This window comes from Quercus suber, unplaced genomic scaffold, assembly GCF_002906115.3.
Source record: "Quercus suber isolate HL8 unplaced genomic scaffold, Cork oak 2.0 scaffold_648, whole genome shotgun sequence".
NCBI lineage: Eukaryota > Viridiplantae > Streptophyta > Magnoliopsida > Fagales > Fagaceae > Quercus > Quercus suber.
In genome coordinates, this window is record NW_027070089.1 from 164,028 (window position 1) to 179,134 (window position 15,107).

Consider the following 15,107-nt stretch of genomic DNA (forward strand, 5'->3'; position numbering starts at 1 on the left):
AAAAAAAAAAAAGCAATCACCCAATTTATTAAAAAATAAAAATCATGTCTAGTTAAACAAAAAAAAAAAAACAAAAAGAAAAACAAAACAACTATCACACAAGGAAAAAAAGAAAAGAAAAGAAGAAACATCTAGGAAAGAAAAGGAAAAAAAAAAATGGTAATGTGCCCACCCATAGCCACAGCCCCAGGAAATCAAAAAAAAAAAAAAAAGTAGTGGAGATGGGCATTTTTGTCTATTAAGCAACCTCATTTTCTCCCTTTAGTTTTCTCTCCATTTTGGAGAGAAAACTTTTTGGTGGGTATGAGGAAAAAACACTTAGACCCCACCATTTATTTTTCTTCCTTCCCACCAACCAAACACACTCAAAAAAGTTTTCCTTCCTATTTTCTCTCCAAAATTTTTTATTCACCCTATTTCACCTCCAAACAGACACACCCATGAGAAAAATTTCTTACACTCAAAATAATAATTCATGGCTATAGTCATTGAAATTTTCCAGATAGTTTAAGATCTTGCAAAAATATAACTAAAAAATTCAGATGTTAAAATTTCTGAAAAGCCAAAAAATATTAAAGAATCATAAGATTTACTTCATATAAATTATTGAAACAAAACAATATATATATATATATATGATTATACAATAGAGAAATATAAAAGAAAATTTGATTACCTTCAAAAGAATAATACATGGTATAGTTGTTGAAACCTACTAAACATGTTCAAATATTGCAAAAACTAACACAAAAATTCAGATGTTAAAACTTCTAAAATGCCAAAAATATATGACCATTCAAAAGAGAAAAATAAGAAAAAGAAAAAAGTACATGAACCCATAAAATAATAAGTTTTAAATTTTAATGGGTCTAAACTTTAAAAGAAAAAGTTTCAAATTGTGTGCTCTTTAGTTCTTTTTCCTTTTATGTTTCCTCAAACTTTTTCTAATTGACCAAAATATCTCTCATATATGTTAACATCAAACCTAATAAGAAAACTTTACATCCCTTTTGTTTTGAAGGCCCTCCAAGAACCAAAATCAATGCAAGAGACTGCACAGAAGAAAGAGAAATTTACATTGCTGATCAATAACTTCAAAGAGATATTTATCTGTGACTCAAATTAACAAACCAAAACCAAATACAAATTTCCATAGAGCATAAATTAAAGAGAAGACTAGCAAACATATTTGCAACACACACAAGCCAAAAACAAAAGCCCCTAACCCGTGCAATGCACGGAAAATTTTATTTCCATTTTGAATTTATTAAATTTTATTAGAATGAAAAAAAAAATTATTTACTAAACTATCTACTTAATTATCAATCATTCTAATTATAAATTATTAAGCAACAAAATTTGAGTAGAGGATCAACATCAATGCCTGGGAATTCACTTTGCTTTTTTGATAGGTTATACCTAGAAATTCACAACCCTCATCGATCTAAAGAGCTAATAACAACATGAAACATAAAAACAAATTATAGAAATTCAAATATATATTCCCAAATGTATAGATTGTTATCCATGACTATTAAAATAGGAAGGAAAATCTCATGCTCACTACATGCATAGATCTTAACATATAAAAGAAAATAATTAAAACAATTTCAAATTTCTCTCTAGCATTTTGTCTAACACTTTTAATGGTGATGACGCTAAACTTTATTCATGTGTGTAAAGGCCCTAAAATTTCAAACACTTTTAATGGTGATGAGGCTAGACTTTTTTGATGTGTGTAAAGGCCCTAAAATTTCAAACACTTTTAATGGTGACGAGGTTAGACTCTCTTATGTGTGTAAAGGCCCTAAAATTTCCAACTATTATAGGGTCTATGAGTGCAAATATAAAATTCAACTACAAAATTTAGACTGAAATTGTAAACTAAATAACTGAATTCATTTGATAGGAGTACATAGACTTTGAATATATTTAAATATTTATTAATTAAATTTTATATAAATACTTAAAATTATATGTGCATATATTTTAACTAATACACCTATCTATTAGTACTTAAATTTCAGCATTAATAATAATAAACGTGGAGATATAATCAATTGGATTTGGATGATAACAATATATAATAATAATAATAATAAACATAAACACATTCTTTTTGTTGCCAAATGAAAGGCTTGTTGTGTATAAATGAAATTTCTAAAAGTTGTTTCAAGTTTCAAAACACTACCCTAAAAAAAGTTTCAAAACACTACAGTAAATTCACATGAGAGGTCCACGTAAACCAAGAGCCACAACTGCCACATAAAACAAAAGAAAAATAAATGATGGTCCAACCGAAGCATAAGAAGAAGGAGATGGCCGGCGAGGTGGGGATGACAATTGGAAACTTGATAAGCACATTAACGTGAGTTCTGCCACTAATTTCTCTTTCTTTCTTAGTCCTAAATTGGTTTTTTTTTTTTTTTTTAAATTATGTGGGTCTTTTTTTGAATTAAATCAAACTAAAAAATAATAATAAAAATAAAAAATCTTAATATGGAAAATTGTGGAGAGGTCAACCAAAAGTCAGAAGCTGAAAAAAAAAAATCACATGTTAGGTTGTGTTCCTAGCAACCCTGAAAGAAAAAGTAAGGAAAAAAAAAACCATAAAATACCATCAAGCAATAAGTTTTAATGGGTTTAAACTATAAACAATGAATAAAAATAATCACAAACAATCATAGGTGCAGGGTTTGGTTACTAAGATCAGATGGTTGTAAAACACAACCTTTCAACATCGGTTTAGGGTTATGCAGAAGGCAACATAAATGACAGAAAATTGTTTTTACGTTGTATGCCATGCCCTGTGAAGCACCGACGCGGCTCCAGAGGAGCCGCACCGAAGTCGGACTCGGCCGGACGCGGCAGGGACGCCGCTGACCGCGAGTCCGTGCCGCGTCGGGCCGCGTCCTGCCACGTGGCAGCGCCGACTCGGCGCGAACCGGGCCGACTCGGGCCGAATCGGGCCGACTCGGGCTGACTCGGGCCGTATCGGCCGATTCGGCCAATTCCGAAATTTTCGGTTCCGGCGGAAATTTAAAAAAAAAAGTTGCAAAACGCACCGTTTCACCTAACCTAAAAATACATCAGACACTCGCCCAAAACCCACCCTTTCACTCTCAGTCCGTCCCTCACTCCCTCATCTCTTTTTCTCTCTGTGCTCTCCGCCCTCATCTCTCTTTCTCTCTGTGCTCTCCGCGCACGGCTCCACCTCCAGCCTTTCACTCTCTGCCGTGTTCTTCCTTCAGGTGTGCTCTCTATTTTCTTTACTTATCTTTTAGTCTCTATTTCTCTCTCCTTTGTGTTGTGTTTGTTGTGTTTGTGTGCTTGTTTTTTAACCCGATTTCGTCCCTCTCTGTTGTGTTTGATTGTGAATCTTAGTTTGCTAGACATGATTTGGATAGCAGAATTGCTAGGATGTTTTACACCGGTGGGCTTCCGTTTAACTTTGTAAGGAACCCATATTATCGTAGTTCCTATGCATATGCTGCTACCCATAACATTCCGGGTTATCTTCCTCCTGGATACAATGCCTTGAGAACAACACTTTTGCAAAAAGAAAGAGCTAATGTTGAAAGGCTTTTGAAACCAATTAAGGACTCTTGGCTTGAAAATGGTGTAAGTATAGTTTCTGATGGATGGTCAGATCCACAAAGGAGGCCTCTTATTAATATTATGGCTGTATCAGATGGGGGTCCAGTGTTTATAAAGGCAGTTGATGGGTCAGGTGAGTTCAAAGACAAACATTATATTGCTGGGGTGTTGAAGGATGCTATAAAAGAGATTGGACATGAAAAAGTTGTCCAAGTCATCACTGATAATGCTAGTGTGATGAAATCTGCTGGAGCTCTTATTGAAGGTGAGTATCCTAAAATATTTTGGACACCTTGTGTTGTCCATACTCTTAATTTAGCCTTGAAGAATATTTGTGCAGCAAAAAACACTGAAAAGAATGAAGTTACATATGAGGAATGTAATTGGATTACACGTATTGGTGATGATGCATCTTTCATACGTGTTTTTATCATGAATCATTCAATGAGGTTGGCAATGTTTAATGAATTTTGTCCATTAAAATTGCTTCAAGTTGCTGATACTAGATTTGCTTCGGTTGTTGTAATGCTGAAAAGATTGAAGTTGATAAAAAGATGCCTTCAAGCTATGGCTATTAGTGACCAATGGGCTTCTTATAGAGAGGATGATGTTGGAAAAGCTCAAAAGGTGAAAGATATGATTCTAAGTGATCTTTGGTGGGATAAGGTTGATTATATTCTTGAATTCACAGGGCCCATTTATGATATGCTACGAATAGCCGACACAGATAAGCCTTGTCTTCATCTTGTGTATGAGATGTGGGATTCAATGATAGAGAAGGTGAAGGCAATAATATATCGGCACGAAGACTTGGAAGATGATCAGTATAGCTTATTTTGGGCTGTGGTGTATGATATACTCATTGATCGATGGACCAAAAATTGTACACCAATACATTGCTTGGCTCATTCCTTAAATCCTAAGTAAGTACATTTATTTTCTATTTTCCTTAGTTCACCCTTTTAGTAAAACACACATTTCATCTATATTTTTTTTTTAATCTTTAACTAGGTATTACTCCATTGAATGGCTTTCGGGGAATCCAAAACGCATCCCTCCACATCGAGATCATGAAATTTCTATGGAAAGGAGCAAGTGTTTGGATCGATACTTTCAAGATGAGAGCGAATTAAAGCTAGTGGTGAAGTCTGAGTTTGCTACATTTTCAGGAGGGAGGTTTCCTTCACCAGATGCCTTGACAGATAGGTGGGCCTTACAACCTTTGATTTGGTGGCAATATCATGGCTCCGCATTTCCAGATCTTCAAACCCTTGCCCTTAAACTTCTTGGACAACCTTGTTCATCCTCATGCGCTGAGAGAAATTGGAGCACATACAAATTCATTCATTCCTTAAAAAAAAACAAAATGACTCCTGCACGTGCTGAGGATTTGGTATATGTGCATTCTAATCTTCGACTCATGTCAAGGCGCAATGAGGAGTACGTCCATACAGCAACAAAGATGTGGGATATTGCAGGAGACTCTTGGAATGCGAGTGACATACATGGAGGAGCTGGAATTCTTGAGAATGCATCCCTTACACTTGATGAGCCAGAGTTGGAGGCCATGGTTATTGGGAATGCTAACACTAGTGCTACTACTAGTGAAAGTGAAGTTCGAAGTGAAGCTCGAAGTCAAGCTATTGATATTGAGGATGATGATGTTGGTATTTGATTGTCTTGTTGATTGTCTTGTTGATTATCTTTTATTTTGTTTTAGTTTCGAACTTGTGAGTTGTAGTCTAATTTCCAAACATTATGGAATGTTTTAGTTTTAATCTTGTGGGTTGTATTGAATTTATGAACATCTTGTTTTAATTATTATCTACTATTGCTCTTAAATTTGGTATATGTTTATGTACGGCCCCCGCGTCGTATCCTACATTGGGCCTTGGACCCTTGCCTGGGTATATGGCCCATGAGGCCAATCCCCTTATACCCGGCAGCCCACCCCCGGGCCACGCGTACTGCAAGCCCGAGCCTTGCTTCTTCATCGTTTCTCGGCAACATCTTTCCGGGCAGTAATAAATATTTGACTCACGGGAAGCCCCGCGCTATACCTACCCGGCCGCGCCCCGGAGAGCCACCGCTGCCGAGGACTCGTGGAGGCAGGAACCAAGTTCCAACGCCATCCTCACAGTTTCCCACTCCTACCTGACCACCCACTTACGATCGATAATAGTGGACCGCCGGTTGCACTCGTTGGCAAGTAATTATGACCTCTCCACTAAACTATGGCCTATAAATGCAGGAAATTTTGAGAAGAGAGGGGTGGGGAAATAATGGCGCGCAGTAAGGAGAGTGTATGAAAAGAGTGAGCAAAAAGAGAAGGTGACTTAGACCCACGAGGAAAGAAAAGAAAGGACCTTAGGTCTTAGCGGGAAGAACGACCCAGTGTAGGAAATCCAAACCCACTATACAAGTAAGTTGTGAGCCCAAGTGAGACCCAGCCCAAAAGGGTTTCGGTTTTGGGCGTGCACAGTTGGCGCCGTCTGTGGGAAATCCTACTAAGCAGTGGTTCCGCCGAGACTCGCGTACAGGATAGATGTCTAGAGGTGGAGCCGAGAGTCACTCGGCAGGGTCTTCCAGGGGCTCTACCTGGCGGGAACGGAGGCAGAAGAGACGCGAGGATCCAGTTTACGAGCAGCTGGAAGAGCGGTCCGGCCTTGGAGAAGGGTCGTATCAAACGGGGAGAACGGTATCCCATGCTTCCAGACGTGGGCAGCCTGACGTCAGGGATGAAGAGCTTGAGCGGCTGCGAAGGTTAGTACAAGACCTGGAATTGGAAGCACGAAACGAGCGCCGCCGAGCCGGTCAAGACGACCGAGATAGAAGGCCGGACGATGAGGAAGAGAGGCGCGGGACGGACTCGAATCGACCGGGGTCCCATCACCACAGGGAGCGCTCGCACTCGAGGGAGTCCCGTCGCCGCCGAGACCGCTCCCGTTCAGGAAAATCTCACCGACGGCAAAATCACTCTCGGTCCCGAGAATACGGAAATCGGGGCTCGAATTCTCCAGAGGGACGGCCAAGGAATGCAGCTATGGATGCTATGAGCCGTGCATTGCGCAGGGCGGCTCGGTCACCATTCTCAGCAGACATTGAGCGAGCACCGATGCCGGACAGATTTACACGCCCGCCGTTCAATTCGTATGGGGGAAGACGGATCCCGTGGAGCATGTCAGCCACTATATCCAGATGATGTCTTTGCATACCCGCAATGACGCTTTGATGTGCAAGGTTTTCCCTCCAGCCTCGGTCCCACGGCCTTAAGGTGGTTCAACGGGTTGCGTAAGGGCTCCATTCACAGTTTCGCCGAGCTAATACAGGAGTTCGGTTCCCGTTTCGTGACGTGCAGCCGGGAACAACAACCGGTGGACGCGCTGCTGTCTATGAAGATGGGGCAGGGGAAACCCTCCGTAATTACGCTAGCCGATACTGGGAGCTCTACAACGAGATCAGCGGAGGGAACGAGAAGATCGCGGCAAGCACTTTCAGAATGGGATTGCCCGACGAGTCAGGGTTGAAGGAATCATTAACCAAGAAACCTCCCGAGGATATGAGGCAACTGATGAGGCGCATCGAGGAGTACAAGCAGTTGGAAGATGACAGAATACAGAGTAAAGGCAAGGCACAGGTGACAGATCGCCCTCGGCTGAGCGGTTTTCAACAGAGGGCACGGGGAAATTTGAGGATTCAAGAGCCAGTAGCGCCGGCAGGGGAGGTGAACGTGACGTTCAAGGAGCCCGTGCATAAGATTGTGGATAAGATCAAGCACGAGCCGTACTTCAGATGGCCGAACCGGATGGCTGGCGACCCCTCTAGGAGGAATCAGAACCTATACTGCACCTACCACAAAGACCGGGGGCATACTACCGAGCAGTGCCGAGTGTTAAGGGACCATCTCGGGCAGTTGGCTAAGGCGGGACACCTCAAGGATTTTGTGACGGATACCGGGAATCGGGGAACAGGACATGGCGCCCCACACACAGGGAATCCCCTTCCGCCCCCTCTTGGATAATTGACGTTATCCACGTCGCCCCGAGAGGCACTTCAACGGCAAAAGGGAAGGAGGTGCTGACAATGATACCGGTAGAGGGAGTACGGGCGTGCCGCCTCCCGCGAAGAAGATCAGACCTGCCCGAGAGCCGATCTCTTTCGACGACAGTGATTTGGAGGGAACCGTTCAGCCGCACGACGACGCATTGATAGTCATGGCAAGGATCGGCGGTTTCGTCGTGAAGAGAATAATGATAGACCAGGGAAGCGGAGCGGATGTTATGTACCCGGACCTATTCAGGGGCTCGGGTTGAGGAATGAGGATCTGTCGAAGTATAACACTCCCCTGGTTGGGTTCGATGGAAATGCGTGGTGCCCGAGGGGCGAATCTGTTTGCCCGTGAACCATGGGCAAGTCGGGACAAAGGCCGTAAAATCTAAGGGTACTAAGAATCAGAGGGTCGACCGGGAACCTAAGCCCACCCTCTAAGATGGCCATCAAGGGAAAGAACACCGTGTTCTCACCACGGCGCCTCTGGATGTCAATATCACCCATATTGCAATAGGCAATGTCTACATCGTTAGGAACGTTATAGGCCTCCCTAAATCTAGCCAAAGCATGCTCGGTTAAAAGGAGGTGAGAGTAACTCATTTTTCAAAACGAGTGTTTTTCAAAGAAAATTGAGAAAAGAAATTCTATGAATACCAAAGAATTGACTGAACTGGCTAAACAGAAAAATGAGAAGGAGAGGAACTTACTGAGGGCTCTAAGGAGGAAGTGTGTTCTGGGCCAGGGGAAGAACCACGAAGGAGGGATGCTCGGCAGAGTGAAATATTCTAAAATGAGGAATGCAAAAGTAAGAACCAGAGACTAGAGGGACTATTTATAAGCATGGAGAGTGAAATGGGATGCATTAAATGATCCCCTGGCGGGAAAACACGCGGACCGCCGCCTCAACTGCCACACGCGTAACGCCTCGGTTCACGAACCGTCAGGTAATAATGACGGACAGGTTGTCAGTCGACTCCAATCGCGTCTTTTGAGACGCATTAATGTCCCCATCCACGACCGAGCAACGACCTTTCGACTTCCCAGACGGGTATCTACCCTCTACGACCCTTGATTCACCCCCGAGAATGGGGAGCGAATCAAGGGGGGGGCTATTGTACGGCCCCCGCGTCGTATCCTACATTGGGCCTTGGACCCTTGCCTGGGTATATGGCCCATGAGGCCAATCCCCTTATACCCGGCAGCCCACCGGGCCATGCGTACTGCAAGCCCGAGCCTTGCTTCTTCATCGTTTCTCGGCAACATCTTTCCAGGCAGTAATAAATATTTGACTCACGGGAAGCCCCGCGCTGTACCTACCCGGCCGCGCCCCGGAGAGCCACCGCTGCCGAGGACTCGTGGAGGCAGGAACCAAGTTCCAACGCCATCCTCACAGTTTCCCACTCCTACTTGACCACCCACTTACGATCGATAATAGTGGACCGCCGGTTGCACTCGTTGGCAAGTAATTATGACCTCTCCACTAAACTATGGCCTATAAATGCAGGAAATTTTGAGAAGAGGGGGGTTGGGAAATAATGGCGCGCAGTAAGGAGAGTGTATGAAAAGAGTGAGCAAAAAGAGAAGGTGACTTAGACCCACGAGGAAAGAAAAGAAAGGACCTTAGGTCTTAGTAGGAAGAACGACCCAGTGTAGGAAATCCAAACCCACTATACAAGTAAGTTGTGAGCCCAAGTGAGACCCAGCCCAAAAGGGTTTCGGTTTTGGGCGTGCACAAATACAATTTATTATTTTGTGTAAGTTAGAAATGTTTGAAGATTTTTGATATGTTTCAAATCTGTGTAAATTTTTCAAGGACTTTGAACTAACCGAGACTTTAGCAAGGCCAGGATCACTGTTTCTTGATGACTTGTCCAAGGCAAAGAATTTCTCAACTGAGGGATATGGGTCGGTTCTGCTAGTTTATGTTGGTTGCGATCAGGACTTAGTAATAACTGTGGAATTTCAGCAATGGTTGATTAAAAATGGAGAGCCTGAAGACTTGATGGAGATTAAAGGTGCTGATCATATGCCAATGTTTTCAAAGCCTGACGAACTTTGCCATTGTCTTCTGGAGATAGCACATAGATATGCTTAATTATTGTTTACATGCTTTAATTTTATTGATAAACTACTAAGATACACTAAACTATGGCCTATAAATGCAGGAAATTTTGAGAAGAGAGGGGTGGGGAAATAATGGCGCGCAGTAAGGAGAGTGTATGAAAAGAGTGAGCAAAAAGAGAAGGTGACTTAGACCCACGAGGAAAGAAAAGAAAGGACCTTAGGTCTTAGCGGGAAGAACGACCCAGTGTAGGAAATCCAAACCCATTATACAAGTAAGTTGTGAGCCCAAGTGAGACCCAGCCCAAAAGGGTTTCGGTTTTGGGCGTGCACAGTTTATATAATGTAAAAAAGTGTGCTTAGCAATATATTAAAAATATAAATAAATATATTTTTAATAATTTTTTAATCGCCGAGTCCCGCCGCACCCGCACCCACCTTTTTCAAAAATTGCCGAGTCCCGCACCCGCACCTGCACCTGCACCTGAGTCCCGAAACGCACCCGTGCTTCCTAGGCCATGCCAACCATAAATATATTAATTCCAAAAAATATCAAATAAAATAATTCCTAGAATTATATGAGATAATTAAGAAGAACATCAAGCCCTTGCATGGATGTTATTTGTGGACGACTGTCCAACACTGCAATTCATAGACTCTATTGTTAATAAGACAATTGAGGTCAAAATTAAAAGCGATTAGGTGGCCTTTGTAAAACAGGATTTGTTCTCGTTGAAGAATCAACTTGCTTCCTACCATGGCTTCAATTTGTTGTGTGTATTTTCTTTATGAAAATTTGAGTGAGTATGAAGGGTTTCGACCTTGACAGGGGTTTATATTTGTTGAAATTTTTGTTATAGACTTTTAGTTGAAGTAGAATTTTCAAGCTCTTGAAACACATATATATAATAAAGTTTTACATAAACTAAACTATTGTAACACTTGATAAGATAATTACACATTAAAGAAAAATAATAAATATATAAGATATAAAACCTATAATAAAAAGAATCTAAAATAAAAAGAAAAAGAAAATAGTGGTTACGTAGAAAATTGTGAAAACTCCAGAGGCTACAGTTTTATATATATATATATATATATAGATAACAATTTTCGAATATTATTCATTTCCCTTATTTGGAAGTTTTATTGGCCTTATTTATTTGAGAGTTTAAGTAGAAGGGAATAAAATAAGTATGATGAAATACTCATTCCCCCAAAATTGGAAGGAATTTGAGAGAATGAAATTAGATTTAATAAAATTTTCACTAAAATTCTCAAAATACCCTAAATAATTAGCTCTTTATTTTAAAATAGGGATCTAATTGTAATATCGCTATAAAATGATTTTATTCATTTCTCTCTATGTTACTTCCAAACAAGATTACTTACCTTCTATTTCTTTCAATTCCTCTATTTTAAAACATCTAAACAAGATTACTTAAATTCATTCCATTCATTTCCCTTACTCAAATACATTTCATTTATTTCCATTCCTTTAATATATATATATATATATATATTCAGAGAGTTTAAACCTATAGCATTTGCTTCTGATGATAGTTATTTATCATCAGACTAAGACACCAATCGGTTTTTGGTGTAAGTGGGGATTGAACCCCAGATCCCATCAAAGACTTTACCAGTTGAGCTAACTGGAACCCACAATTTCCATTCCTTTATGATTATCATGTTCCATTCTTTTATGAACTCCCAAACAAAGATTAATAGTCCAAACATGGTTTCATCATTGGAGTAATGTTGTAGAGACAATGATTTTTACAATATTTTTAACAACAATTAAGTTGACAAAGTTTTACATATTAATTCTCATATTAACCTATCACTAATATCATTTTCTGTACCTACCAATAATTTGTCACCTTGGCACTTATAAAAAAAATTTGTACCTCAAGACTTATTGTTCATCCTTGTTTATGGCTTTTTTCCCCTACATAAATTTTATTTGGACATGTATATGGGTGAGTGAATTATTATTAATTAAAGAAAAAAAAAGAGCAGATTTATATATGATAATTATTATTTCACACTACCATATATGAAACTTTCCAAACAATGTCCACATTTTACCCATAATTTAAAAGAGTATAAACACTGTTTAATGTGAAACAATCAAAAGACCCTTCCTTCTAAATAAATGTATAATTTCACAGAATATGTATGGCAGACAATCTGTACTTAATCCATTTATTCTTCTATATATTGGTTCCAATTGGCAATGGCCTCAATATATATGTTATAAGCCTTTGAAACAGTTCATAATAACCTTTCCCTCGAAAAAAAAAATTAATAATAATAACCTTTCCCTCTCATACATTCACGTGCTCTTCTTGAGTTTTCAAGTATGCCATTTTCTCCAAGCCGCCACAAAATGATTACACAAAATGCATAAGACTATTTCATTTTGGGGATTGGAATACATGAGAGTTTGTGATGAGTAATCCAATGAAGATGCATTCATATCCATCACTTATTAGTTATTTTATTTTCATATCAACATGCATGGCCAGGACCTTTCTCAGCCATAAGAAAAGAAAGGGACAAAACAAAACAAAAAAAGTAATTGCCTACAGAAGTTAACAGAGTGATGGTCCAGATAATGGTTGTCGCCTTTGTGATGACAAAATTAGTGTCGGTGTGAAGTTGTTGGTGTCATACTAGTGAATCAATCAAGCTTCAATTTCCAATGAACTTTACTTAAGTTGTTGGGTCCCTTTGTTTTTGTGTCTCCTTGTATTGCAAACATTATCTTATAAAAGAGTGTCACTCACAACTATGTGAGCTTTACACGCGTGAATGTATGGATATATACTTTCTCCTTATTTGGATACACAAATTACTTAGCTAAAAAAAACAATTAGCTTCAAAGTGAATATATGTATGGATGTTGGTAAAGAGTAAAGACAGCTTTTCAAGATGATAAATGATTGTTGAATAATATCACTTTCAAAATAGGATGGATTTTGCAATTTATTATATTTCTAAGTAAATGTATTGATTTGATTTTTCTGATTGCATATTTAGATTTGTGATTATTAATCTAAATCATGAAATAGATCCATTTTAAATTGTGAGATTTTTTTTAATCACATAGACCACCATCAATGTCACACTTTTTATATTTACTAATCACAATAAGTCACTTTAATTATTGTTAAAAAATGTAAAAAAAAAAAAATTATGTCACTAGACAATTATTGTTAAAAAATGTAAAAAAAAAAAAAATTATGTCACTAGACTTGTTGAAAAGAATATAAATTAAAAAATAACTAATATAAATGGTCCAACATAGAATAGTCAAGAATTTGGGGGTAAAGCAAAGCACATGGCTTAAACCTAAATTCTATTCTAATTAATAAATGAAACATTAATTTGTTGGGGTCCTTGCATTTTTTAGTGTTGGTAACTTTTTTGTGGAAGTATATATGTATATGCATATATTTATATTTTATACCCAATATTAGTTTTTAATATTTTTAATCAGATGATTCTGATCCACATAAGTACCAACCTTGTAGAGAATATTATTATATCATGCAGATCATGTGCAAAAAATAAAGCTAACTTCCTCCCAAAATATCTCACTTCTCACACGTGCTTTTACTTTTCTTTTTCTTTTTCTTTTTTATTATTATAAAAAATGCTTTGTTCTTCCAGCCAAGCCCACAAAAAGTCACTGAGTACATGAATTGAGACCGCATTAGAAACTCAATGGTCCCATAATTCCACGCGTTTCATAAATGCTAGAGGTTTATTTAGTTGGACTTGGGCCAAATTTAATGACGATGATGTTGACCCAACCCCTCACTATGGACCCCTTGACGTTTCTAGGTAATTAAATGCTAGCTAATAACTTAACTAGTCATGAAATCCATCATGAATGAAATGCCTCCAAGCTAGGTTATCTTAATTTCATAAAGCAATTCCTTATAAAAATAAAATAAAATAGAAAATATACAACTGTTAAAAAAGTCAATTATTTTTTTTCTCATAATTTTTTTTAAAAAAAAATTAGTTAATTAATGAATGTCCTTAGAGCATCATTTAACATTTTCAATATAAAATTTATAAAGAAATTCACTATAAAAATAAAAGGAATAAGTTAACGAATGCATTGATTTAGGAAATATTTTTATAAATTTTTTATACAAAAAGAAAAAAGTAATTTATTTATTTTTTATAGTTTTTTATATTTCTCATAAAAGTTATATCAAAACTTTCATAAAATGATCTATTAACAGATACCCTAAAAATATACATTAACTGAATTCTAAGTAAAATAAAATTCATAAAGCAATTCTATGAAAGGGTGAGTGAAAGAAAGTTGCAAATAGAATGCCTATATTTTTCCCTTCCATATGTTTCTCAAAAAAAATAATAATAATAACAAATCTTTCCCTTCCATTTTCTTTTAAATTAAAAAAGTTTATTTCGTGGTTAACATTTTTACAAATATAAAAAAAAAAACTACTTAGTGTAAAATATGACTCCTACTATAATTTTAATTCCATGAAAAATAAAATGTTTACTATGACATGCATTTCTTCGTTTCAAAGCAAAAGGGAGATTATTCAGGTAATTGGGTGCCAACTCTGGTGTGTTATTGTTAATTTGTTGCACTACATAAAACACAGGACAAAGTCCTTTTCTTTAGTTAAAAACGTTGTTTGGCTCTTTGTTAAGTTATGAAATTTACTGGAAAAACTGATTTCATTAATATGATTAAAACAGATACACTTACAGATATTTATAACTAAAGCAGAAGCAAAATACTCACTAATCTGATCTAACAAACTTCTTAACTAACTAACAGAATTTGTACAGCTAATCAGTCACGTGTAAAACACATGCTCACTAACTAACATTAAACTACATGCAGCTTTACACTTTAAACTACTTGCCGTTTGATCTCTGCTTCAGGACTTGAACTTGTGGACTCTTGTGAATCACTTAGCTGCTCTGTCTTCTTGGACTTCTGATACTCCCCCTCAGGATGGACATCATGAGAATGAATATTCGAAATACCCATCCTGGTAAGAAGACCAGAAAATTGATTCCAACTCAAAGCTTTTGTTAACAAATATCAGAAGTCCAAGAAGACAGAGCAGCTAAGTGATTCACAAGAGTCCACAAGTTCAAGTCCTGAAGCAGAGATCAAACGGCAAGTAGTTTAAAGTGTAAAGCTGCATGTAGTTTAATGTTAGTTAGTGAGCATGTGTTTTACACGTGACTGATTAGCTGTACAAATTCTGTTAGTTAGTTAAGAAGTTTGTTAGATCAGATTAGTGAGTATTTTGCTTCTGCTTTAGTTATAAATATCTGTAAGTGTATCTGTTTTAATCATATTAATGAAATCAGTTTTTCCAGTAAATTTCATA

At 37.9% G+C, this 15,107-nt stretch overlaps 3 protein-coding genes across 3 annotated transcripts in view; all 3 read left to right on the forward strand.

The window, feature by feature from the left end:
• LOC136064218 (uncharacterized) overlaps nt 1-5,272 on the forward strand; it is a 6,655-nt gene extending 1,383 nt beyond the window's left edge. Inside the window, exons 2-3 of the mRNA XM_065765685.1 lie at nt 3,385-4,520; nt 4,609-5,272. Coding sequence (XP_065621757.1) covers nt 3,385-4,520; nt 4,609-5,272 — 1,800 coding nt within the window. The remainder of the gene's footprint in view (nt 1-3,384; nt 4,521-4,608) is intronic.
• Nucleotides 5,273-6,798: 1,526 nt separating this feature from the next.
• On the forward strand, nt 6,799-7,618 carry LOC136064219 (uncharacterized). The gene is made up of 2 exons (XM_065765686.1): nt 6,799-6,837; nt 6,956-7,618. Exons 1-2 carry the CDS (start codon nt 6,799-6,801, stop codon nt 7,616-7,618), a joined length of 702 nt encoding a protein of 233 aa, XP_065621758.1.
• Nucleotides 7,619-8,293: 675 nt separating this feature from the next.
• LOC136064220 (putative methylesterase 6) lies at nt 8,294-9,742 on the forward strand. The gene is made up of 2 exons (XM_065765687.1): nt 8,294-8,452; nt 9,461-9,742. The coding sequence occupies exons 1-2, from the start codon at nt 8,294-8,296 to the stop codon at nt 9,740-9,742; spliced, it is 441 nt and encodes a 146-aa protein (XP_065621759.1).
• The last annotated feature ends 5,365 nt before the right edge of the window (nt 9,743-15,107 follow it).